Genomic DNA, 27,000 nt, shown 5'->3' on the forward strand with positions numbered 1-27,000 from the left:
ATCACTTCACATCCCATCCTGTTGCATTGAAACTTCTTCTGCATCTGCTGTGACATTCAGTCTGTTAAGAATATTTTTAAATGCCCCTAATGCTCGTGAACCGAGAGCGCGCTCTGCGCATTAGCATAATGCAACATCGGTGACTAGGAGCGATTACGCTGGGGATGATTTTGTTGAGTGTAAATGTGAAATCTGATTATCCTCGATGCTCTCAGCTCGGCAGAGGGAGGAGGAGGAGGGATGGAGAGAGAGAGAGGAGAAGGAGGGAGGGAGGGAGAGAGAGACTGGCTGGCTGGAGAGATTCAGAGGGAAGGAGGGGTTAAGATAGCAAAGTGCTGAGCCAATGGCTTTCTTGCACAGAGCAGCTGGCTGGCATCAGGGCAGGACGGGCCGCTCAGAGGAAAGGATACCTTGAGGACAGCTCTTCTCTGCTCGCTGTCAGACACCGAGGGTGACGTCCAGGAGGTGTTCATGGGATGCACTATCTACGCAGCCAGCCCTAAGGCCCTGCCTGCCGACGAGGCCCCAGGCCAGGACAGATACTACCAGCTCCCCCACTACCGCCACCCTCATGGTAACTGCAGTCAGAGGATAGCAGCCGGCAGAGCCAGGTCAGTCAACAGCACACAGGAAGTGCAGCGGGCGCTCGGCATTGCTTGTCCTGAGTGACACTGACGAGGGGGAATGCAGGTAAAAGCAGTGTATTCAGTCGGCGGTCCCCTCTTTCCATCTCAACCAATCACAGAGGAGATGTGGAGGATGAGAGGGACGCTTGAACTGAGCTACCGGGTGGAGCGGTAACTTGAGCATCGGGAAGACGTGCTCTGTGATCTGTTGTTTACATGCAGGGTATATGTTTAGAAAAACAACGTGCAGCATAGAATTTAAATGTATAAATAGAAGTATATACATTGTTCAGATAGAAATGCTCATGGAGATATTTAACTCTGAGTTTAGCTAAATTGTTTTAATGTTACTCTGAATTGAAAGTTACTGATTTTCAAAGTGTTTTATTTTATTATTCGTGAACACAGTTTGAGGTTTGCAATTGAAGTGTTGGGTATCAAATGGCTACAAGCATACGGGGAAAACAAAATGAATAACAAACTAAAATCCACTTCGCAGTGACGGGATTAAATAATTATAATATTATATAAATAATAAAGCGGTGGGTCGTTTGGCGCGAACATGCCAGCCAGCTGCAGCTGTGGGTGTTGTATCTTCTTTGTCAGCGATAACAAAAAGAGACTAATAGTATTTACAGATTGTCCCTGCCAACATAATGTTCTTTTATTCTACTGTATTAAGAGAAGAGTGTGTCTGCATCAGTTTTGCTCATTAATTATCTTTACTTTGCAGTTGTACTTCCACCAATAGTTCTTCATTTGTATATTCAGTAATTATTTGTGCATACTGACTTATGCACAAACACAGACAATTTGACAAATGCTAAAAACAAGGACATCATAGATGAACAAGGAAATTATCAACATTTGACTATGTACAGATGCTATATCTACATATATATTAAGCTATAGTGGGTATAAATGGTATTTACAGTCTATGCAGTAGAAAGCCTCCTGAAGATTTATATTTGACAGTCATTTCAACATAAAATTCAGAGCATATCTGGTCGCGCCGGCTTGCTGGCAGTTAATGGCGCTAACGGTGCTAACAGCGCAAACAACGGTAACAGTGCGGTCGGTCGGTACGACGCCCCGGCCATGTACACAAAGAACAAAGCTCAGAGAAGCTGGAATTACAACAGAGAGACTCCATGATCAAACATTACTCCACTATATCTTATTGTAGCAGGTAGTACGCAGTTCGCTGCTATATTTGACTCAAAACAAAAGGATTGTGCTGAGTTTGGCATTATGCAGCTGTACATCATACCCGCATGCTTTTCTCAAAATGTGTGTGCAAAGTTTCATTTTGTTTGTATGATGGAGAAAATCTGTGAGGCTTAATGTTCTCACCACATGGTGGTAATACTGCAAATATGTAAACACTGCAATGTTTTCATCAGTGGGACATTGACTCAACTAACATAGTTTCCTCCTGGTGTTCCAACAATTTATTCAAATTAAAATCTTTAAAATTGCCCCATTAAACTATGAAATAGTGTGCATGCAGGCTGTTGCTCGTATCTGTAACGTAAACCCATTTCCTCCTGGGGATCGATAGAGTATTTCTGATTTAATCCGATATAATTTACAGGTGCAGTGGATGTTAGTGGTACAGTTTAACGTTTGTCATTTATAGCAGATGGATGCTAATAATTGGCTCTGTGAAGTAAAATAACTTCAATGAGTCCCACTCTTTGACACTTCATGTATATTCTGATGTTAATACTCAGAGGTGGAATGTAAGTACATTTACTTTTGACATGTGTAATATGAGTATTTTCATTTTTGTGCTACTTTATACTTTTATTGAACTGCGTTTCAGAAGGATATGTACTTTTTAATATGCTTCGATATGATTCAGTAGTTTATTAAGTATCTAACAACTAAAATTACATGTATTCATAGATGGACAGATACTTTACTTTATTCATCCCCAGGAGGAAAATATGTATGTGGCAGCAAGCACGTTACATAGTAAACACATTAAGTGGGAAATACTCAATATATACAAAAAAATAGCAGAGCAGAACATATTAATTTCAGAAAATCAAATCAAGTGTACACAGTGAATTAGAAGTATAAATAGTGAAAGCAGTATTCATTAATGTTTAAATAAAGAAGACTAGTGTAGTATCCCAAAATAACATTAATACACTTTGAAAGGCGGCTGCATAAGAATAAGTAGCTGTAGCTTCTACTTTTTAATGAGTATTTGTATGCTATACTTCTACTTTTACTTGGATAATTAACAGAGTACTTCTACTTCTACTTCAGAGTACTAGCTTCTACTTTTTAATGAGAGTATTTGTATGCTATACTTCTACTTTTACTTGGATAATTAACAGAGTACTTCCCCCCCACCACAGCTAATACAAATGGGTGGAGCTGCAGGACTTGACCAAATAAATAAAATACATTTTTAAAACGACAACAACCGCAGAGTGAGGTGCGGTCACTTGCCCCCGTGTAATCCCCGGCAGTGTGTCAACAGCCCGCACTGGGCTGAAGGTAAGCTCAGCCCTCCTCGCGCAGGACACACACTTCTGAGGAGGTCACGGCTCCGGCAGCACGGCGCGCGCTCCTTCAGCTCGCTCTCGTTTCGCGGGCGTCTCGCGCCCCCCTCACAAACCGGAGGTTTTACTTGTTCCCCGGGCTTTTTTTTGTTTTAGTTTTTGTTCGTTTGTGGATAAACGACGTGAAATGAAAACGCAGACCGGACGAGTTCCGCGGGGAGACGAGGCGACGACACGGCGGAAAGAGTAGAGGTGACTTGTGGGAGCTACAGGTAAGGGAGCCGCGAGGTCGAGGTGAAGCTGGAGAGCGGAAGAGAGAGGGGGGATTTTCAAAGTAAAAGCACCAGCGAGGGTATAGGATAGCAGAATAGGCATGACAAATACCGTTTTTATCAATGTGTAGGGGTTTATTCAAATATATTTAAACAAAGTGTCGATTTTGAGTTCATACTGACAGTCAGAATCGCAGTGCTGGCGATAATTTGTCAGTAATTTATTTAATAACTCCTTACTAGGAGACTTCAATCCTTTAATTATGATATGTGAATGAACATTACAAATCAATCATGAAGCATTGTTAAGTATGTAGGTGTAATGTAAAAGTGAATAATTTGTTTTGCTTTTATTTTTGAAGAATTGTTTATTTACTCGCATCTTAACTTGGCGAGCTTGACTTTTTTTTGTTTTGATAGCAGACTGCTTATTCAAAAAAAATCAAGTGGTGTAGATGCATATACACTTCAGGAATAAAATGTGTCTATAGTGAAATTCAAAGTACTCATTCAGTGAAAAATGTTAGGTAATCAGGTAGTCAGGCATTTATTTTTGTTATAAGACGACCTTGGCCGATAACGTCCATCAGTCTTCAACAACTATAAGTGTTAAGAGGACCGGCCACTTCCCACTAGAAGGTTTGTTATATTTAAACATTCCACAGTTTACTGTCTGTTTGGTCTCTTAATGAGAAAACACAAACGCTTAATAAAAAAACAAAAACTATCCCTCGATTAAAATTCCCTTTTGAATTTCACACTAAAGTAATTACTCTGCGCCATATAGTCTTCAGTAAAAAAAAAAAAAAAAAAGAAAGAACCTTTGGAGCCTTGTGCCGTCTTAAAAACACACTGCTGTTATCAAAGGCTGTTTTGAGGTGCTTGCACAATGGGGAGGTTATTTTAGGAGGTCTCAAGCAGTGCGGAGTCCAAAGGCTGAGCCTGTGCTGCAGCTTCAGAGGCTGTCTGTGAAATACCAGAAGGCCAAATTTAATTTAGTGTACAACAATAAGACAACCGTTACTGCGGGGGAACACAAAAACATAATGATGACAAATGATGTGACAAAGCTCTGGCGAAAGAGTTTGAAAAGAGTGGCATTGTCATGTTTTTTTTCTTCTTTATTTATTGGCGCACTCTTGTTTTTTTAAGTCTGAAACTCACACACATGAGAGAAACCTACCAAGACGACCGACAACTTTAATTGTCTCTAACAATAAGGCAAACTCCCTTTCCAGACAATTAAACCTTTGTGACGGCACACCCACAGTAAACAAGCAGACCGCTATGCTTACAAAGCTGTGTGTTTGATGCTAAAGACTCTCCTTAATATTAATAATAATAATAAAAAACTTTATTTATAGCAGTTTCAAAGTGCTTTAAAAGGCAAAAACAACAACAGAATTATACAAGTACTAAAGCATACTGCCATAAATCATAGTAAAGACATGCCATTACAATTTAAAGAAATAAAACAAGTGGCGTGGGAAGATAAAATAGAAATATCACAGCAAGGCGAGGCTATAAAAGTGTGTTTTAAAAACTCTAGATAGCTTTATCCATCCTAATCTCCTCTGGAAGATTGTGTGAAAGTCAAGGGCCCCTGATGTCAAACGCTCTGTCGCCTTAAGGTGTCAGAGACGTTACAATCCTGTACGTAATATTGATTTGTGTTTTTCTAACTAATATATTCGCCGTGGTACTTCGATGCTCAGGGCAACAGGGACACGAGCGACCGGAGGGAGAGAGAGAGGGAGAGAGAGAGGGAGAGAGAGTGCAGTGATTCCTAAGCAACAATCCCAGTGACAAGAAACCTTAACAAGATTAGTGTTTATTGGATTGAGGATGTCTTGTGACAGAACAAAATGTATGTCTCCCGAGACAAAAATAGAAAGGGCACAGATGAGGAGAGGTGTGGAGGTGAAGGCCTTTCAGTTAACTGTCATGTTTTGAAATTTAAAAAATGGGAACGCTCCTTTAATCCCAGTTAAGGTTTAACCAGCATAACCATTGGACGGCCCTTAAAACCACCAGGTTCAATATATGTCAATTGGTGTTTTGGGTAATTTGATTAATTATAACTGTCTAGAAATATAAAAACAAAACATAATATCAATTGACATAAGGGCTTTATTACCTATAATGTTGTGACCTTTTGTCAAAATCCAGTTTAAAGACCTTCATGTTTGTGTTATTTGTTAAAGAAAAAACATTGCAACTGTTATGAATGGGGACCCTGCTGCTTGAATGTGGCAGAAAGCAAGGCTTTTAAAATGATTGGACTGAATGCAACCCAAAGGCCTGAGCATGGGGTTCGGATCCGAGCTCTGAACCCAGAGAACATTTGTAACTTTGAGGTAGACATCATTGTTTTGTGCCGAACAATTTTCAAAGTGAATGATTCTGTATCAAATGGGATCGACCCGCAAATGAGATTGTTCGACCGTGGATACCTCGAGGAAGCTCATCGGGTACCTTCTGAGAGGGAAAATTGTCACAGAGGCAACATATCTGTTTGATCATTTGTTTAATTCCACATCCCGGAAACCTGCACAGACAAACTCTGTGTTTCCCCTCGCAGAGAGTGTTTATCCCAGAGCTGTTTGTGTCGAGAACTGCGTGACCAGGGCCGTTATGTGTTTCATAAGGTTTTTAGACTGTAAGCAAACAATTTTGTGAATGAGGTCACCAAAGAGACATCCAAAGTCTGTTTCCTGTGCCGCCAGACACAGTGGACACAGTGTGGTGTCAAAGCAGTCCAGCCTTCAGGTGAAGGCTCATAAAGTTGTCCAACTGTTTTAATGCGTGTTTATTCTCATAAAAAATGAACCATGTCTGTCTGGAGGGCAGGACTTTTAGCTCAAATAGTTCTATACAAATATTTGATTGTCAGTTTTATATATACAGTACACGCAATGCTAGTTAAGTCATTAATAAGTTCCTAAAGCGGACTATGCAGAACTTGATTTAAACAATATTTAAACACAATTCTGATTTAAAGTGTGGAAAAATAATTACATTTAGGAAATTATTAATTTAAAGGAGAACATTTGACCAAGTAAATCCAACCCAGCTATTAGTAATAGATATTTTAATGTTGTTTGGGAAGTTTTCATTTGCAACAGTCGACCATGTTAACAGAATTCATTAAAATATCTAAGAATACATCTCAATGATTTCATGAAAATTGTATTTTTTAGAGAAATCTTTGCTTAAATAGTCTCCAAGCCCTCAGCTACTGATTATCTGATTAAAATACTCTGTGCACAGAAAATCTGAGTGCAACTACAAGCCGCCCCTTTGAACATTGTTTCTAAATGAAGTGATAACACGGCTCTGTTTTGGCCCTGAGGCTCACATCTGAGATCAGATGCCTCCCCTGAACCCCGTCACCTCAGGCTTGAGGTGAAAGGACCCCACACACCCTTTCCGAATACAACAATAGGCCCGTTTCGCCTGCGAGTCGACCCTCGACCCTCTTTGATCACAGATGACCAGTCGGATGTAAAAACCTCCAGGAAGCCCTTGTTGTTTGAACAGGTCAGTGGCTGACGTGAGGCTTCTGGCCAATTAGAGATAATACGCTGGAAACGGCATGCGACAGCCTATTTCCATCAACACCTGTAATGATACCGGGGCAGGTGGTAACGACTTCCCCTCTCCCAGAGGAAAATGCGACGCAGGGCAGGTGGCTGTTGATGTGCAGACGAGAGGAAGAAACGCGGATCAGTTAAAGGTTGCCAGTATTTTATGACAGCGCTGCAAAGCATTTGAAGAATATAACCAGCTGTTATCTTCCCAAATGGGTGTGTTAGTAGGTCTACTGCAGGGTAGATTGGGTACAATTCAGGTAATGTGAGTAAATTAGGATTTTATTGAAAACCTTATATCCATTCAGCGAGGAGATAAATAGCCAAATGAGATTACACATGGCTGAATCTTGGTTTATATAGGCTACCAGCTATGACTGCACGGTGCACACAGTAACCTGAGGCGGTCGTAACACATAAACAGGTGTAGTGGTGAGAAATACAGGTTAGCAACAGTTTGCTAAATAATGGATACATGGTTAAAATCGCTAGTTAACCGACTGGTTGAAAAGATGAATGTACTGAACATAAACGGTTAGTTTCTGCACGTAATACATGGTGGAAATAATTAGCTTTGAGTTCAAAGATTGGATAAACTATTTCACATGTAGGGAGTTCAAAGTAATGGATGAACAGATGAAACTGTTTGCTCAGAGAAATGAATGAATTAGTAGTTGAACTGGTGAGCGAACGTTCGTTACGTCAGACAGCAATGGCCTCACTGTCGATGCTGAACAAGGCTTGTTTTCAGGCAAAAGATTAGCTGCCATCCCTACTGAAGTATGCAAAACAATTTAAATAAACCATGAAAATGACCTGAGCTACACAATCCATCAAAGTAAGCAGGAAGCTGGGATTTAGTTCCTTTTAATGTTAGCGAGAGTGTCACGCTTTGTTCTACTTAACCGTCGCCAACCGGCTCACATTAATAGGAACCATGGTCGCTTTGGTGTCCGTAATAGTTTGTTTTTCAAGAGACATCTGGTGCTGAAAAGTTTCAGAGTGTGTTTGTAGAAAATGTTTGAGTCAGCGCGCATCAGGTCAGCCATCTGCACAACCTCCGAGGTGCTCTGTGTCTTTGTGGACATCTGTGAGAGGAGACACTGACCCCATTTACACAATCACCAGAACACTGCTTCATTCTGCTGAGTGGAGCTTAATAATGAATAATTTTGAAGACAGAGTCCACTTTAGTTGCCCTATAAACAGTTTTTTTTTTGGTTGGGGGGGGGGTAAGTGCTCTCTTTGAAGCCGAACCTGGAGACGAAAACAAACACCGTTATTTTTGGGGTCTTTTTTTTTTTGTTGTGTACAGTAAAGTCGGTACATGGCGGTCCAGCGGAGAGATGCCTGCTGTTAACATGGAGCTGTGTGTTTGTGTGTTCAGGGCCAGGAGCATGACTGAGCAGCAGGAGCAGAGCGAAGAAACAGGCCTGCTCCCGACACAGGACCTGGACCACTGCAAGGACGACGACGCACACGGCCACTTCAGGCAAAGCTCACACACACACACACACACACAGACACGCACACACCATCTGTATCCTGTGCACGGTCATGGGTTACAGCCACGGGAGATTTATTTTCACAGCCATTATTATTTTGTGCTTTTATTTCAGTTGCATTTGATGTCAAACAATGGTTAAAAAACATGCACATACACGCACACAAAGGTACGGCAAACAAAGTATTCATATGCACAATGTCTGCATGTGTGTGTCTGTGTGTGTCTGTGTGCGGATCGAAAGAGTCTGTTATATAAGAAGGATTCGAGGCAGCAGCAGTGTCGCGTAATCCCGGGGAATCTGTTCCGGGATGAGATTTAGCGCTGAAGCATGTTAGTAGGTTCAGAGAAGGGGAGGGGCTTGATGCACTTGTCAGTCAACCTCGCGTCCCTCAGTAAGCCGTGTGTGTATCTTTAGGTTTATCGCCTCGCATTGCGTGACTCACCTCAACACTCCTCTGTCACCACCTGCAATATTTCCGGTTGTAGATATCGGTTTACGTAAAGTGTTTCAAGTTGCTTTAATAGATCAAAACAAGCTGACAGATATCACAGGTTTATAACATGTACTTTAAAAACTTTGTGTTGGTCTCCACTGAGTGGCATGTAGCATCTTTAGCTGCCTGATACTCAGTTTAAATGAAATCTGCTGTAAAACCAAAACAATGAGCTTAAAGAGGCTAAAGACAGTGATGCTAATTCCCTGTGGGTTTGTCGCTATACAAGCGACCTCTTTCACACTACACAGAGTCAATTGATTCAATGTTTATTCAAACAACCTCAGTGGATGCTATGTATAGACTAACATAAACATGATATGGGGTACACAGAAAAGTGCTGTTGTACACTTTCTAAAGTCTTGTATTAATTACCCAGTGTGATGTTTGCAGGATATTTGTTCATGTTGTTTATTTAAATGTATTTCCAACAGGCAAAATTATTTAAATTGTTGCACATTTAAGCATTTTACATGCTTAAATTGAATTTTTCTGCGATTAAAAACAATTGTAATAAACAGGACGATGCTTTTCACAGCTCAAAGAAAAGCCTTAAAATATCCCCAAAGTTCCTTCAAACGGCTTATGCCCCATAATTTTCCATAATGTCCTCACTGACCTTGTTTGGGTTGTCTTATTCTTCACATATTACCAATACGGAAATCACCAGATATGTGGAAGTTGTAGTGAGCCTTCAGTTAAGCTTTGTCCTAATATTTGACTATAAATCACTCATGATAATGCTTTGATAAGATACCAAGATAAACATGTTATTCTTTCTTTAGATATGAAGCTGATTACGAGCATATGATTACCCCGGAGATTAAGCTACATGTGCTCGCTGCAGGTGCTCACTTCGCTGCACAAACAAAATATCAGCTGACGTGGTGAAGTCGTGCTTGAAAAGGTGTTTTCTTTTAATCTTGTTTCAGAGGAGAACTCTGATATATGAATCTAATACTTTGATTTTAAACTCAGGAGACGATCCTCTACTTTCTCTCCTCTCATTGTGCCTTTCTTTTTTGTTTTTTTCTTCTTTTTCCCAGAGTGAGACTCACTTCTCTCGGTGCCAAATTCGTCTCCTCCAGCTAAATTATTGACTGGGAGTCCACTCCTCCACCGTCCACCGATGGGAGGTGTTCGCTTTCTAATTTAGAATTCAATTTAGGATTCTTTGAGCTTGTAATTAGCTTCACTACTCGGCCTCACTGCCAAGGGCACCGGGATACACTGGCACGGGCGCATGTGCAGACACACACACACACACACACACACACACACTTTCTGTTTTGCTCACAGGGATTTAAACTGGTACGCGAGTTTAGTTGTGTTTCCGAACCACAGCTCTTGAAACGATGGTCAATTTTTTGGGTTTATTCCAGCTGGTTATTCCTCAGAAAGGTTCACGACGTGTACACAATGTGATTCACTGTCCACTGAGCCTCCAGGCAGCTGGAAAATACCAAGTTGTGCTGCTGCTGCTGCTGCTGCTGCTGTGTGGAAACCATACACGATTCTGATTTAGTGATTTTTATGTTTTTTTTTTTCTCTCCAGCTGGAATAACTTGATGGTTCCTCCTGGGCCCGGGAATTCATTTCAAACCCTCTGAATAACATCCGAAATAAACCTTAAGTGACATTCTGGCGAAGCTTTTTTATCTTTAACTGTCCATCATTTTCACACATGTCATCCCAGCGTGACCTTGTTTATACCCTTCGTAAAAAAAGAAAAAAGCAGGCTCCACCACGACGCGCTCACAGCTCTCCTGTACGTACGGCCGCGATGGGAATTGCCTGTGGCGGTTTACTTCTGACGCTCACCTAGCAGCTTGATGTACCAGCAGTATTGATTAAGACCTGGATCTTGTGTAAGAGCCGGAGACAGATGGAGAGCGAGAGCGAGGAACTGGAGAGCCGCTCGGTCCCCACAGAGCTGCCTGTGTTTTTAATAATCACTCTCCTCGCTCCACCTGGGTGTGCAGAGCCACTGTGGATCCTATTTATAGGCTGCAGGCAGCAGGAGCAGCACACACGCACTATTGTTCATAACACGGTCACAAGATAACGGGGTGGCGTTTCCAGGGGGAGGCATGAATCTGCACATAGGACAAGCTGCATAGAATAATTAATGTTAGCAAGAAGGCCGTTTTGGGCCTCTTTTCTTTTTTTAAAGCTTTTAGTTTAGTTTGTTTATGAATTAATTAGATATTCTGTTTATAAATTATTTAAACTGCGTTGAGATTGTTTGGGAAATCTGACTTTTAAACCGTTTACATTTCATTTCTGTAATCGCAGGTTGTTTAGAAGATAAATATGATGAAAATTCAAATGCGTTTCTTTACTTTTTAGTTTTTACACACTGTTTTAAGCCTTTAATACATATAATAATGACATACTTGCCAGATTTTGAAAGTTAAATTTGGCCTGAAAAAAAGAGCAAAATAATTTTGCTTAAAGGACTTTTTTTGACATATTTATTGATAAATAAGATAAAAAGCACCAGGCGGTTATCAATACACTACTAAAGGGGTTAAAGGTGTGCATTTCAAATGTGTTTTGGATACTATTATTTATGTATTCAATGTACAGGATATGTCCACTTTGTGATTTTTATCTCTCACAATTATCTTCCAGTAGATTAACAAAAGGTACAACATGTAAAACAGTTAAAGTAACTTCAACAATATCGTCGCGCGTTGTCTCTTGGAGCTCTTGGACGTGTGAATCGAGGATGTTACGGCTGTTTGGAAGTTAATAACTAAGTGGTGTAAAGTGACTGATGCGTCACATTAAGTGTCTGTAGAGGTCCAGCACATCCAGCTAGAGAGCAGCGCGGTCACAGCTGTACTGCTCTGCTGTAAACAAGTGCACACACACACACACACACACACACACACACACACACACACACACACACACACACACACACACACACACACACAGCAGGCAGCTTAGCATCTGTCAACTCCCTCAGCTCTCTGACACTTTAACCCTACGGGGTATTTTTCCAGCCCGAGTTGTGGATCATTCGTTTCACTTGAATTCTATCAAAAAGTGGATTTATTGGCATGAAAGTAAAAAAAAAATATATGTTGAAACAATGTTGCCAAAGTATTCCACTGCTTTGACTCTCTCAATGGAGGAGAAGATGAAGAGTCCAGTAGCCATTTTTTTTCGGGGCTTTCAATCCCGTCTTTTTTTATTTGATAAACTCAAATGTGTGATTATGAAGTCCTTGAATTAGATCATAAACATGTTTTGTGTCTGGAGACGACAACGCACACATTCATTATCTCGTTTCTCCGCTCCACGCGGCGCCGGTGTTTGTGTGTTATTGTTATTTTTCATTCTTTGGCGAGCATGTTTCTGTACTTGATGCCCACACTATTTTTCCCAACTGCTGCTCTCACCTTCATCTTATCGCGTCTTTAAAAGTCTCTCTCTCTCCCGTCTACTGTATCTAAGACGCTCGCTCCCTCTTTAAGTTAGAAACTGTTGCCATCTTGAATACCACTCATTGGGCAATACGCTGTAGGTTGTCTTTCCATAACGTAATGTGTATATTTCTCTTTACATTGCATTAACATTACAAACAAGTTTAATTAGCATTTTAAGAAGTGGCAGAGGAATACTTTCACTTTGCACTATACAGTTAGCAACAGCGCTAGGTATGTGACTGTACCATTTTCATTTTTATTCTGTTTGTACTACTTTTAACTGTTTGTTTCACGATATCTTTTGCACATTTTTGTATGTTTTTTATTTTGTCCTTTTTGTGGACCCCAGGAAGATTAGCAGTCAGCTAACGGGGATTTGGTAAATAAACTAAACACCACAATTAAAAGAAATACAAATGTAAGAATACTTGAGTAAAGGTACGTCAGTCATTGGAAGTGGCAACTAAACGCACTGGAAGTGAATTCAAAGGCACTTTTCTTCATTTCTTCAAAGTGTGACACCAGGGTGTTGGTGCCAGGGCAGAGTTGACTTGAACAGCTCTGCATAGTTTGCAGGCTGATACTATTGTGTTTTATGTTTAAATCTTAATCTGAAGGGTGATCATAACTGTCAGATAAATGTAGTGGAGAAAAAAAGTCCGATATTACATTTAAAACTGTGCAGTACCAAAGTAAAAGTAGTATTTCTCTGCTCCAGTCCACCTGTGATGACACTTCCGATACCAACAGTACAAGTCAAAAGGCTGCGAGCGCGAGAACGAACCAAAGTGTTTTGGCAAATGTAACCTTTGGTCGTCACATTATTCCCGTGGGACTCTGGAGGCTTGAAGATATATGAAAGCCCTCTTTCCTCCCTCCATTTGATGCCTTTCTCCATCGCACCGTATGAAAATTGCCTCCATCAAAGCGAGATAATCCATCACAGTCAACATGAAGCTGCAATTTGTTTTCTTTTTCCCGAGCTCCTGCGTTATCAGTCGCTCCTCCAGCAGCAGTGTTTCCATATCAGCACCGCGTTGCGTCGCGCTCTGCTCGCTGTCAATCACCTGGCACTCGCAGGGAGATACAGGAAGAAAGGGAAGTCTCTGTCGGAAAAATAATCCCTCAAAAGTATCTGCCCTTTCAGAATGCATTGTTGCTTATACGTGTCTTCTACTTTAAATCGCCTTAACTGGGACGGCGCATCGTTTTAACAACATCTTCCTTAGAGGGATGATTATATTATATTTTATCTGCTGGGTGGTTCTGTCCGCATTAGTAATAGATATGAGTATCATGCTGTGACATCTGCTGCACTGTTCTGACTGCTCCTCCTGAGGCGAGCGCTGTGTGTGTGTCTGTGTGTGTGTGTGTGTGTGTTCATGCATTCTGACTATAAAAAGAACAACACGGATAATCTCCTGGCGTGGTCCCTATTTGCGTTTAAACAACTCAATATTTATCTTTGATTATGTGTTTTTTTTTTGTGACAGCCTTCGTCTCCCTGCAGTTATGCACACACTGATGATTAACTCGTCATGTGGAAGCTTTGACCCAGCTGGGATGTTCACGCGATGTATCACACAAATACGCACACAAATACACACAAACACGCAAGCAAGCTCACATCCATTTGTCACGCTGTCTCCAGGCCAGATGAAGACATCAATCTGCCTTCAAATGTGTGATATATATGTTTATTTTTATCCATAAGAGTAGATTTAAATAGCAGAGTTGTATATTTTGTGGGATAATTTACAGTTATTACAGTATTTTGATTCTGAGTGTGTTTTTCTTGTCTTCCAGGTTTCAGTTGATTGAAGACCTGTCCTATGAAGATGTGAAAAAATGTTACCGGGGCTCGGTGAGTGTGGTCTCTCTTTTGTGTGTTTGTGTGTCTGTGGTAGGAGTCCAACTAGTTTTATTTGTTTTGAATATTGAATCCTTAATGAAAGCAGCACGCTGAAGGCATTTCTCTCAGTTTTACACTGCAGTGTTGACACATATTTGTCAAAAATTGGCCGTAAAAGCTGGAAAGAAAATGCTTCAACTGATACGACGCAATCCACTTACAATCTGATGCATGTTTCATTTATAAATGTGTCTTTTCTGAATCATATATGATGACAAAGATCTAACATGCTGCCTTTATACACTTGTGAGAAATGACCACGCCTTTCCTGATACTCCCCTACTACTGTGAGATTTCTCAAACTCATTTATTATTAAACGATTTGAGGCTCAACATCTAAAACTAAACGGCCAACAAAGGCTCATATGTTCGTGGACAGGCTCAGCGGTGCCGTACAATCCTAAATTACCGTCACGTAGACCTGTAATCCACTGTCCTCCAGACAAACCTAGCATCATCATGAAGTGGAAATAACACAACCGCCCCACGAACGAATCATCTGCTATTTGGACCAATGATGCAGCGAATGATTACACAGTCACAGTTTACATTCATTTACACTAACTTCCTCTGCTTTACCGTAACACACGGCATAAGCGCTATATTCCTGAGGACAGGAGCTGCTCTCGTGTGAGCTATTAATAGAAGGACAAAAAAACAAAACAGGAGCAGCAGACAAGTGAGATAAACTGAGCTGATACGAGTCAAAGGGAAGGAAAAAAGAGATACAGGACAGGGCAGGGAAAGAGGTGGCAGATATCTGGAGCTGCGAGGGAGGAGAGCGGGGAATGAATGAGACCTCTTGTGCGCTCAGGCGGCAGGAAAATGTATGATTTTCCCCGTGACGTGTGGACTCTTAGGTGTCACACACTGACACTGCAGACGAGCTGACACGCAGAAGGAAGGAGGCAGAGACGGAAGGGGCTCCAACTAAGAGAGGAGAGAGGAGTACCTGTGTGTGCGTATGTGTGTGTGTGTGTGTGTGTGTGTGTGTGTGTGTGTGTGTGTGTGTTTTCTTCTCCTCGGGCTCAGAATGATGAAGGGCAGCCGAGTGTGTGTCTGCGAGGGAAGGAGGCAAGAAGGAGAGGGAGGGGGTGTCAGCTGGGTGCTTTTCAGTGGAGTCACTGAAGGTGTATTCGAGAAAGAGAAAGGGAGCCTTTCAGAGAAAGAGCTCGGCGGCTGTAAACCGAGGCGTTGCTGCTGTAAACTCTGTCGTAGTGCGTGCGTATGTGTGTGTGTGTCGGTGTGTGTAGGTCTACACACTAGAGCCTGGTGTGTGCGTTTGTAGGCACATGTAGATTAGAGGTAGACAGTCCTCCATTCCCCTTGTACTGACCGGCGACAGGGGCACAGTGTGTGTCTTGCAGCGGCTTGCTCCAGGCCCTGGATGTGCGCGAGTGTGTGTGTGTGTACGGCGCCAACGTGCTGAGCCTGGTGCAGAGCTCGCGTCCTCTGAGGGGGAGAGTGGTGTCTGCGGCGAGCGGAGCCAAAGTGGCCGGCGGTGCCGTGCGGGCAGGCCGGTCCGCCAAGGAGATGCTCATGACTCTGCCCTGTCCCTCTGCACAGACTGTCAGCAAGTACAACTCGCAGTACCACAAACTCTTCCAGTGTGTGCCCAAGGATGAGATCCTCATGAAAGGTAACGTCTTTTTCTTACCACCAGGATGACTTTCAGGAGGGACTTGTGTGCTGCGGCATCTGTTTTAACTTGTTTTTGGACATGTCGTGCTTCAGCTCCACTGTTTTTGTATATGTTTATCTTTTCTTGCATGCTAGTGATGCAAAAATAAGGATGGGGATATCCTGCTTTTTCTGTTTTATATCTGTGTTATGTATTCATGTGTATATTTGGGTTTTGAGCTGTTAACAACTGTTATCATTATCTCCGACTCTAGACATAGTAAAAGCTAAATAACTAAGCATAATAAGCATAATCATAACTTTTTAGTCAGAAATATGATCATTAGTCATCATGTCATTGTGTCATTAGTTGACATGATGGAAAGAAATACATAAGATAATGTTTTTAGTAACGAATGAAGGCAAATGAAGCTGTTGTGTCCCGTGCTGGTCTAAATTCACTTTGATTGAGCTTTTACACCTAAAACTAGTTGTGTTGAAACATGCTACATTGTGCAAGACATTTTTATTACGTATCTGTACCAAAATCTAGCATCTTCAATAGCCACATTTGTAGTTACATACCAAAATCCCTCGAACAAACAATTGAACTGTAAAACTACTATTTATTTGTATTTGCTTGAAGCAGTAGTCGTCTTTTCTCGGCTCTCTGACCAGCTACAGTTGCTTCAGTGTTTCTGCTCTGTGTTGCATCTCAGAAACCCCTCCAGGGCGACCAGCCTCTCAAGCACAGTGTGAACTCCTCTGGGAGTTCAACCCGGTATCGTTTTTAATCAAAAATGCTGGCGAGGCAGTCGTAGGGTTACAGATACAACGTCTCAATAAGCCGCTGTGTGTCTTTCTGTATCCACTCAACAATATAATGAGACAATAATCCTTCTCTTGTGTGTTGTCAGTGTACTCCTGTGCTCTTCTCAGAGATATTCTTCTGCAAGGCCGGCTCTACATTTCCAGAAACTGGCTGTGTTTCTACGCCAATCTATTCGGCAAGGACATCAAGGTATACTGAAGACTGACACTTAATAAACGCAAACTGACTGACAAACATCTCTCCCAGTCCCAATCTGACAGGCCGCATATACGACTTGACAAAATACTTGACTGAAAGTCATTCAGGATTACGGGCTGACTTTCAGTATCACAGGTTTAGTTCTCCCAGATAGAAGATCTCTCTCTCTCTCTCTCTCTCTCTCTCTCTCTCTCTCTCTCTCTCTCCCTCTCTTTACGTCTACACCGTGGAGTTATCTATCAGGACAGGTAGACTTACTGAACCTTTCACCTTCACCGGCTGTGCGATTTTCTCTCTGATGTTGTGCACTGTTCCCCTTCTCTTCATTTCCTTGAAACCGCTCCTGATATCTGATCGACAATAAGCTACTTATTCAGACGGCATTCTTCACATTCTGAATGAAATAGGACACGTTTCATGTCCACTACTAATTTTCTCTTCAGGGCTTTGAAGAGTATTTCAGTGTCTGCTTTAAATCTTCCCTATAATCTGTGTGCGTCTGCATTTTCTTATCCGTCTTCAGGTGGCGATCCCTGTTGTCTCCGTGAGGCTGGTGAAGAAGCACAAAACGGCCGGCCTCGTGCCCAACGGCTTGGCTATCACCACAGACACCGGCCAGAAGGTGAACACTTCCGTCCTGGTCGCCGTGCATTAAAAATACTTATCAGCGCAGCGTGACTGCGAGTTTCAGGCGACGGCGTGATGGAAAAAACAACAACACCGTGCTATAGATAGAAGCCGAGTGGAGTCCCAGCACGCTCGTGTGAGAGAGTCCAGGGTTGTTTTTTTTCCACCAGTAACGTTCAGGGGGGCTTCTTAACATTCACGCGTCAGACTCCTGTCATCGAGTGGTGGGTTCAAAGACATCATGCACTTTTCACGTTCTGTTCAGGCCCCAACCCCTCGTCGATAATGATAGCCAGCGAGCTATTTTTAGCATAACCCATGTTGTGTGTCTTCGAGGATCTGTCCAGTATTGTCAAAAACAACAACCAACAAATACATTCATTTCTTGGCCGCCATCCACAAGAGAGGAAAGCGAGAAAATTAAGAAATGTGAACGCAAGATTGGTCATTTAAGGGGCAGCAGTGACCAAACTGAGGAGGTACAATAAGTTTATTGAGAGCACAAGTGAGTAATTTAAGCCACTGATTTATCCCATATCGTTTTCTGCCATGTTCGAGGCTCTGTAAGACTAAATGCTATAGTGCCAGGATGTTAACATGCTGATGTTTGGCAGGACATTTTTAACAGGTTGGCCATCTTAGTCTGGTGTGTAAACGTGCTAACAGTAGCTGAGGTTGATGGGATGTTTTGCAAGTATTTTTTCCCTATTAAAGAAGTATTAAACATTCTTTAAGATCAGTGTGAACGGGCCCGGCTGGTTCGCTCACATCCGCCACTTTGCACTTGTATGGCGGTTCCAGCTGATGAATACTGTGGAGTCCAGCGCTGGTATGTGCCAGATTTACGTCCCTCTGGCTCCCACTGCCTTCCTCTTTATACATTTATGACGGCGTCCTGTGCACCAGCACAAATGCCCCCTGTTGCAGGTTGGCTGGAGTAGTGTTGGAGCCATTTAGTTTGTTTACAGAGCCAGGTTCTGTGTACTGGGTTAGAATCGCTCTCTTGTCCCTATATGTAGCCCTGTCTTTAACAAAGTAGGCCCTGAATCTAGCTTATTTAGGGGACAAACTATTTATATTTCTACTTGACACAATGTCAGACAGGATTGTGGAGTGTCTGCAATTCAATGCTCGTCAGGGATGTTGTTAAAGTGTTTTGTTTTTTGCTTCTCCGTTGATCTTGAAATAGACCACAGAATATTCTGATTCTCATGTCAGTGCACACGTATCATGCAGACCAATGCCAAAGTACACACACACACGCACGCAAGCACACACACACACACAAGCGGCTACTCCAGAGATATGGCGGTCGTCACAAAGTTCAGAAATAGCACATGTTTTTAAGTGCTCCGCAGATATTCATATACTCCACTGTGCACCGCAGTACACGTGTACTGTACCGGCTCCATCATTTATTCATAACACAAATCATTGATTATTCATAAAGACAGTGACTGGGCAGATTTCTTGTACCAGATGCATGCAGGAGCGTGAACATACTATCGGCCCTGAGGTCCATTAGCGGTCCATTAGCTAACATTCTCCAGATTAATGCAAACTGCCTCATGCGTGTAGTCTTCAGGTGGAGGCGTCTGTCACGAGCTTGCCGCCTCTTCCTCTATTTAAAGTAACAGTGATTCCAGGCACAACCCAGCAATGTCAAATAGCTGTTTACATTTCCATTTGTGCAAAACACTATTATCAAATCGGGCATGTGGCTGAAAATGCACAAGTAGATTGTTATCACACAAATGTTTATTCTAACCAGAAGTACGAGGAGCCTGATTCACCGGCGAGCCCAGCAGCTCACATTGAAGCGGCAGCATGTCTCTGACCATGATGTGTAGCCTAGTATACCATATATGTCCGCGCGGTTGTGTAACATCATGCGTTACATAAGCGTGTGAACATACATGGCTCTGTACAGTACAGGACCGCGCTGCGCAGGAGGGCCGAGGTCGGCTCGTGTGTTTACGAGGTAAAAAGTTCAGCGCTCGCGTCTGTAACAACAAAGTCCAGGCCTGTTTGTAATTTTTCACCTCGTTCACCAGCACGGCCGTGGCAGGAGAGATCCAGCAGGACACGCAATCGCGCAGTGTTTTCAAATGCTCTTGAATTCAAAGTCTAGAAGCGCTTTCTCGACAGCAGTGAGGTTTATCCAGGTCAGAGGGATATATTTGGGCGAGCCGTCACTGACCTCTCATTCTTAGTTTTTCATGAAAGAATAGACCGCAGCAAAAATGGGATGAGAGAAATATCCTCTTTGTGCCCCAGATTATGAGTCCCTGAAGCGTGGTTTGCCCCAAATTATTTGCCGTGATGTTACTGGATTACTCTATGCTTTGCACGGCTGCAAAACGCACCGATTCAACCACCTCTCCACACGCCCTCGTGCAACAGGAGCGTTTGATTACGTCCATAAAATAAAGCCATAAAGTGACCGAGATCTGACACAGAAGATCTTTTTCATCTATTTCTTTATTCAGTTCCCTCCTCAGGGCTCGTCAAAGTTTAATAGCATGTCCTAATTCTAGTATACAGCTCATTCATGTTGTTCAGTAGACTTTGTATCCGTATACATTTGTGGTTTAAATGAGCTCAAATTGTCCAATACAATAATAGTTTGTGTTTGGATCAATTCTGAATATTGTCAAGGGACTATTTTATTCAAAAGCAGCATTATAAACAGAACATCAACAGGATTCTTACACCACTGTCACTGTTTTTATTCCCTCAGTATGTCTTTGTGTCTCTGCTATCAAGAGACAGTGTGTATGACGTCCTGCGCAGGATCTGCACGCACCTTCAGGTCAGAGCACTCGGACGCTGTTGCACGCGCACTGATCATTCAGCCCGTGCATCGTGCGCTGTGCGTGTCGGCTAATTAGGTCGTTTTCTTTTCTTCAGGTCAACGGGAAGAGTCTGAGCTTGAAGCAGTTCATGGAGGAGCCGACCTTATCGCTGGTTAGTCTCGTCTTTCGTAAACTGAACGCCGACTTGCATTCTTACGCAGAGAGCATCAATAGATCACTCTGTTGCAGCTGCAGTCGAGCAGTGAATTATCCCTCGAGTCGGCCCGATTCAAAGAGCTCCGGGAAGTCACCTTGTGTGTGTGTGTGTGTGTGTGTGTGTGTGTGTCAGCCACTGCGCCACAGAACGGCTTTTGTATTAAGTTCTAATTACGTTCTGTTAACATGCTCGCCCTTGATCACGCTGTAATCTAAATGGAAAGTATTCAAAGAAAGAAAGAAAAAGGGGCGTTTGTTGACGGAGACCAGGAAGCTTTCCTGGAGCTTTGTTCACAGAACATGTGAAGATGCCTGATTTCTAGTCACCACAAGTTTTATGTTATATAAGTAGAGCGGAAATAGTCCAATAGCAAGAATATGTGTCGACCTTGCTGACTATCTCTTTTCATTGTTGCTCCTGTCAGAGGTGATAGATTGACCTTCAACCTTTTAAAAAGACCAGAGAGCGGAAACACTATTTATTAACAGTTATTCAATAATTTACTATCACTTGTAAGACATTAACGAAAGCAACATTTGGACTGCAAGGTTGTTTGAAAGATTGATGATGAGTTGGATCGTACTCAGTGCAAAATATGTTTATTAGCAACTTATTAACATGCATAACTGCAGCTACTCGCTTATTAAAATAGTCTTTTTTAACCAGATAGCAATCAAAGAGAGTTGTTCTCATGAATGCTTTAAGAAGATTCATGGCCTTACTTTCACCATGTATGAATCTGATTTAAGTCTCAAAAGAAAGAAGAAAAACACGGTCTGGCTTTCATGTTTTCTGTCTTCTAAATCATTAAATAAGGAAACATGAGAAGGCGGTAAGGCCTCTTAGCTCACGTGTGGACGTCACTTTATTTTCAGGGGTCAAATGCAGAAGCAGTTTGGGAGGGTTTGTAATCAATCGTGATAAATTCACCAAGTTATTCGAACCAAGCGAGACTTTTAGGTCCATTTTAAGAAGAAATGGTGATTTATGAGGTGATTTAAAGCCACTAGTTTGCTGACACGCTCCTTTAGTTCAGATCGGTGGCAGTTTGCTGACTGACCCTCTCTGTTCTCCACTTTCCTCCGTGCCGCAGGACGAGTTCCCGGTTCCAGACGAGTTCCCAGTGGTCAACGAATTCCCGTCAGTGTTAAAGTGGAGAAGGAAACCCTCCGTGGTGTCGGCGTCGTCCTCGCTTCCGGACCTCCTGGGAAACTCCACCAGCAGCCTGAGCGCCGCGGACATGGCCTTCAAATCAGAGCAGCCGCTGGAAGGTGATGCAACCGTCCCCGCTGGCTTTAGACCGTCTGTTGTGGGGAAACAGCAACAGCGCTGGTTACCACTGTCTCAGGCCAGTCACGTGAGAAACGGACCTGTACTTCTGTAGCGCTTTTCTAGTCTTCTGACCGCTCAAAGCGCTTTAACGCTACATGACATCATTCACCCATTCACACACTGATGGGAGGGGCCACCATGCAAGGCGCCACATCAGTATCATCAACCATTCACACGACATAGGCGCAGCTACGGGAGCAATTTAAGATTAAGTGTCTTGCTCAAGGACACGTCGACATAAGGTAGCGGAGTCGGGGATCGAACCGCCGATCCTCCAATTGAAGGACGACCCTGCTCACCACTAAGCCACTATAAGAAAAACTGGGAAATCACTTATTTGTTGATGCTTTCAGTATCAGGACTTTAATTAATAGTCAATTTATTTTATTTTGGGTGCGTAATTATACACAGAAGTGTTTCGTTACACTGTGTTTCCTAAACATATGTCACTAAAGATGATTATAATGTAGAATACATACATTTCTATTTCTTACAGGCTGAAAATGATTCAACTTTAGAATAAGGGCGACGGGGGGGAATTATGCATAATCAATTAAAAAATCCTGATGAGAAAATGCTGTGCCAGCAACAGATGGCAACTTGCGTGAATCCACGAAGAGTTTTATATGTAAGAAGTTTGTCATCTGACTTGATGAAGTGGTGATGAGGACAGAACCTGTGTTCCATCTTCAAAATGTCACTTCCTCTAGAGGATAACGATGTTGAACCCCTGGATGCAGATGTCTTTGTGTGTTTGTGTTTATGTGTGTGAGAGTGTCTTTATACTTATTTGTGTCTTGTGTGAGAGGGTGAAAGAAAGAGTAATTGCTTTTGGATGGCAGCGTCTCTCTTACGCAACGACACATCCAGCCCCAAGTGGAGATTAAATCATGCGGGGGGGGGGGGTTGTATTAAAAAGCTTTGGGCGGCTCAGATTAAGGAGAGATTATCACAAACAATGTCTGCTGTCAACGTTGTGTGAGGACAGTTTAACGGCTGTAACGCTGACGGATCATTTCTCAATACTGACCTATTTTAATATTAGATGTCCGACATTTAATAAACATTTATGGCGCGCTTCTGTGTGCATTTCCCTCACGGCTCGGAAAACTGGGAAATAATGTAATGAAAAGATGTAGAAGCCTGGTAAATGACGTGAGTCAACAGCTGTATTGTATCACACACACACACACACACACACACACACACACACACACACACAGAGGAGCTGTGTAAAAAGAAGCAGAGCATACATATCAGCTTGCCGACATGTCAGGGTATGATAGTCAGCTCATATGATTCAGACAATGTGTTCTCTCTTTGCGATATTTAAAATGAACAATTAATGAAAAACGGCACAAAAGTCTTTATTATTTACCTCCTCTAATAGAGAATGTGCAATAACTGTCTTCACCTTTCTTACATTTGGTATGAAATGCACATAATCTATCTAATCATTAAAATAAAAGTGTATTACTTTCCTTTACAGACACTTGCACACATACATGTGTATATATAGTGTATTTATAATAAATCAGTCTCATGTTCTTCAAACTCTTTACTTGATATTTTTGTCTCGACAATGTTTTACAAATAACAGCTCACAGTGTTAATTTATATAATTGAATTGCACCCTCTGGAATTTATATATATATGAACAAAAACATTATTTTCTATTTTTAAGCTTTAAAGTGCATATTGTCACAGCAACAGGTGGGCCAGCACGATTGCAAATGAAACATGTAGTACAGTCAAGACAAGTACTGTTAATGGTTTTATGTGACTGTGTGTGTGTGTGTGTGTGTGTGTGTGTGTGTGTGTGTGTGTGTGTGTGTGTGTGTGTGTGTGTGTGTGTGTGTGATTTCCACAGAGCGAGCTCTGCAAACAGACAGGGGTCTTTTATCAGAGCCACTGGCAGAACTGGGCCAGATGGAGTACCAGCTGCTCAAGTTCTTCACCCTGCTGTGAGTATACAGAGCGACGCACAGACAGCAACAACACCACCTTCACCTCCTCCAACAGCTGACTCACAGCTACACGCACACACAGACACACACACACACACACACTGCGAGAGCATTAACATGGAGATATAAATAGTTGGCGATTGACTCCGTCGAACTGAACACGAGGGGATCAGACACCTCCGATGAGACGAAACTTAATTATTGAGATTCACGGCATCAAATAATTTCGCTAAGTGAGCGGCGTGCGCTCCGTGCTCCACCTGCCCTCCAGCTTAGCGCCGCGACTATCCCTCACCCAGAGGTCACAGCCTCAGTGTCCTTGAGAGAGCAGCGATTCCCTTTCTGCTCCGGAAGGTTTGTCGTATCGCTGCTGGTGACCTCTGACCCCGCCTGTCGAGGGCCGATTTCCCCCCCTTTATATCACAGATTATTATAAAATACACTGAAAACTACATATATATATACTCAATGCATGTATATTTAGTCACTCCTGGGTGAATTAAAAGATGCATAAATGTCACTCTTGCATTATTTATTGTCATTGTTATCATTGTGTGGTGATATTTCAGATAACCAACACTTAAACGGTAACACAAAATGATCATTTAAAATGATTACAAATAGATTTAGGCTTTATTGTCTCTTTTTTCCTCTGTATGATTGACTGGAAACTTGTGGCTGCTTGGGGAGTCGACACGTTTATCATTTTGAAACGTGACATCGCTACTAAGTGAAAGTTCAGGAACATAAAGTGCGACATGATTTGCAAAAAACGTGTCCAAAAAAACGTCCTTTAAGATTTAAACTGTTGTTCAAGGACACAGGGAAGTGCTGTGGTCTGTTGATGGCAAGTCGAACGTCGCCTCCCAGTGGTCATGAAAGGACATTACAGCTCTCTTCCTCCAACAAGAGGGATCGTCGCCCTACATCTTTTTCTTTGGTCATCTCACTAATCTGTGCGTCTCGTGTTCTCTCGGCAGCATCATCCTCCTCATCCTGTCGTCCTGCTACCTGGCCTTTCGTGTGTGCAGTCTGGAGCAGCAGCTGTCCTTCCTGAGTAACCCAAACCTTCCCCTGAGAGAGAGGTGACGCCGCAACACGCCCTGACGGAGGAGTTTTATTTGATTTAAAGCCAAAAACACGTTAATTTATCAGAAATAAAGGACATTCAGTGTCCGTGAAAGTTGAGATTTAGCCATAGGGGACCAAATAAACCAGATGTTTCAAGATCTAAGATGGTTTTACTGTCATATACACAGATAACAGTTATTCTATACAAGGAAAATCTTATTTTGCTCCGTCCTACTAACACAGAATTACAATAAGGTAAAAAAATAAAAAAATAAGGCACAAAATATAAAAAATATAACAGCATTGCAGAAAAATATGATAACAGTTAACAGCAAAAACAGCATTGGTGATAAATATGATAATAGTATTGCTATGATAAATATGATAAAATATGCTAACAGTATTGCTCATTGTATCTTTATACACTATGCATTGCTACAACATTGCAATTTGTTGGAAAGATGTGTTCGACAAGAAGAGTTTATTATGTTGTTTTTGTATATGCTAAGTTGTATTTCATGATTATTATCTAAATATTACATCGTCAAAACAAATAAATGTATAAGATGTCCCTGGTGGGACGATTAGATAAGTTTAAATGAAACAAATGAGGATTTGGGTCGAGGTTGTTAGATGTTCGGCTGGTTTCTCACCTACAGTTTTGGTGTGTTATAATATGTGTGAGTGTGTGTTTGCGTGTGTGTGTGCTGCGATCAGTGTAAGGACGACATAATACCACAAAGAGCAGACGTAAGCAGTTGATTTACTCTCATTTGAAACCCGAGACCCCACTAACCCGGCTGCTTTCTTCTCTTCCAGGTAACCGCTGCTCTTGGCTGTGACGCGTGGGATTCGACAGCTGTTTTCTCTCCTCGTGCTTTGAGCTGACGATGCCCTCCTGCACAGATCCAGGAGCAGCGTTAGAGCCCAGAAAAGATCAACCAGCACGGAGCAGCATGAAAGGAACAACCCCAACCCGAGCCCAGGCGCCCGGGCAGACCTCCCCCTCCAGTGAAACGACTTCCTATCTAGTGATCACTTCCAGGCTATGCAAACAGACTGTCTATTTATTTCTGAATTCAACGTAAGGCTTTTTACTGTAGATTATGATTTATTTTTTTTCCACCATCGCCTTTCCCTCTCGCGGACATTTCATCTTTCACCACATGACTCCGCAGAGTAAATCTCTAATAGCGAGAGCTGGTTGCTTGTATGTGACAGCGGTGACGTTTAGGAGTGGTGGTTGAGGCTCGAGGGCGAAGACGGGGAGGTGAGAGACGAGAGAATCACTTGAAAAGATGTTTCAGGGGAGTTTTGGTGTTAATATCAAATAATGTCTGACCGACAAGTTGACTAAACCAAATGTTTGTTAGTCTTTCTGGTGAGATCTTTGCCACTCGGCTCAAACAAACTACAAGAAAATGCACTTTTAAAAGAAATATGTCCACGTTATTTCAAATGTATGTAACTGTTTTAAGAGTTTAGATGTATTTTATTCTTGATAATAGGTACTCAGTTGTCTTTTTTTTTTTAGGGTTTTTATGGAAGGAAGTCATGTTATGACCACAGATACTTGACTGATTGAAGTTACCTGTCATTTAACTGTAATATACTGAAGCGATAACAGCACCTGTTGGTGTTGTCTATAATGTGAAGGAGATGGTTTCGGTGACATGCATCATTTCTGTTTTAGCTGTCATAATCTGCTGTATGAAAGGCGTTCCCAGGATGTTTGCTTTTGTTTTATACATTTCGATTGAAGTCACCAAAGACTTAAAAAAGACACAGTGAGGTTCATGTGATTATATTTTTGTCTCGCGGTATGTTCTATGATCTTGCAGACATGGGTGGAATGTAGTCCTAGACTAGGTTGTGAAATCCCTATCAATTAAATTGGCAAGAAAATGTAGAAAAAGACTTTGAGACTTTTATTTTTTCGATGATTTGAGTGTCAAGATTTGACCTTTCAACCTTCCACGCCGTCATA

General features: G+C 42.1%; 1 protein-coding gene across 2 annotated transcripts; it reads left to right on the plus strand.

The window, feature by feature from the left end:
* Positions 1-379: 379 nt before the first annotated feature.
* On the plus strand, positions 380-26,928 carry gramd2aa (GRAM domain containing 2Aa). 2 transcript variants are annotated; one of them, XM_068571303.1, is made up of 12 exons: positions 3,248-3,414; positions 8,392-8,496; positions 14,249-14,306; positions 15,921-15,993; positions 16,892-16,995; positions 17,528-17,626; positions 20,372-20,443; positions 20,542-20,598; positions 21,737-21,914; positions 23,846-23,939; positions 24,923-25,027; positions 25,833-26,928. In XM_068571303.1, the coding sequence occupies exons 2-12, from the start codon at positions 8,402-8,404 to the stop codon at positions 25,834-25,836; spliced, it is 939 nt and encodes a 312-aa protein (XP_068427404.1). In that variant the 5' UTR covers positions 3,248-3,414; positions 8,392-8,401; the 3' UTR covers positions 25,837-26,928. The 2 variants fall into 2 exon arrangements, with proteins under 2 accessions (XP_068427395.1, XP_068427404.1); XM_068571294.1 differs by lacking the exons at positions 3,248-3,414; positions 25,833-26,928 and adding an exon at positions 380-611 and having other exon boundaries at positions 24,923-25,031.
* The last annotated feature ends 72 nt before the right edge of the window (positions 26,929-27,000 follow it).

This window comes from Clinocottus analis, unplaced genomic scaffold (assembly GCF_023055335.1).
Source record: "Clinocottus analis isolate CAN_PGR_092001 unplaced genomic scaffold, fCliAna1.0.p SCAF_1, whole genome shotgun sequence".
Classification (NCBI taxonomy): domain Eukaryota; kingdom Metazoa; phylum Chordata; class Actinopteri; order Perciformes; family Cottidae; genus Clinocottus; species Clinocottus analis.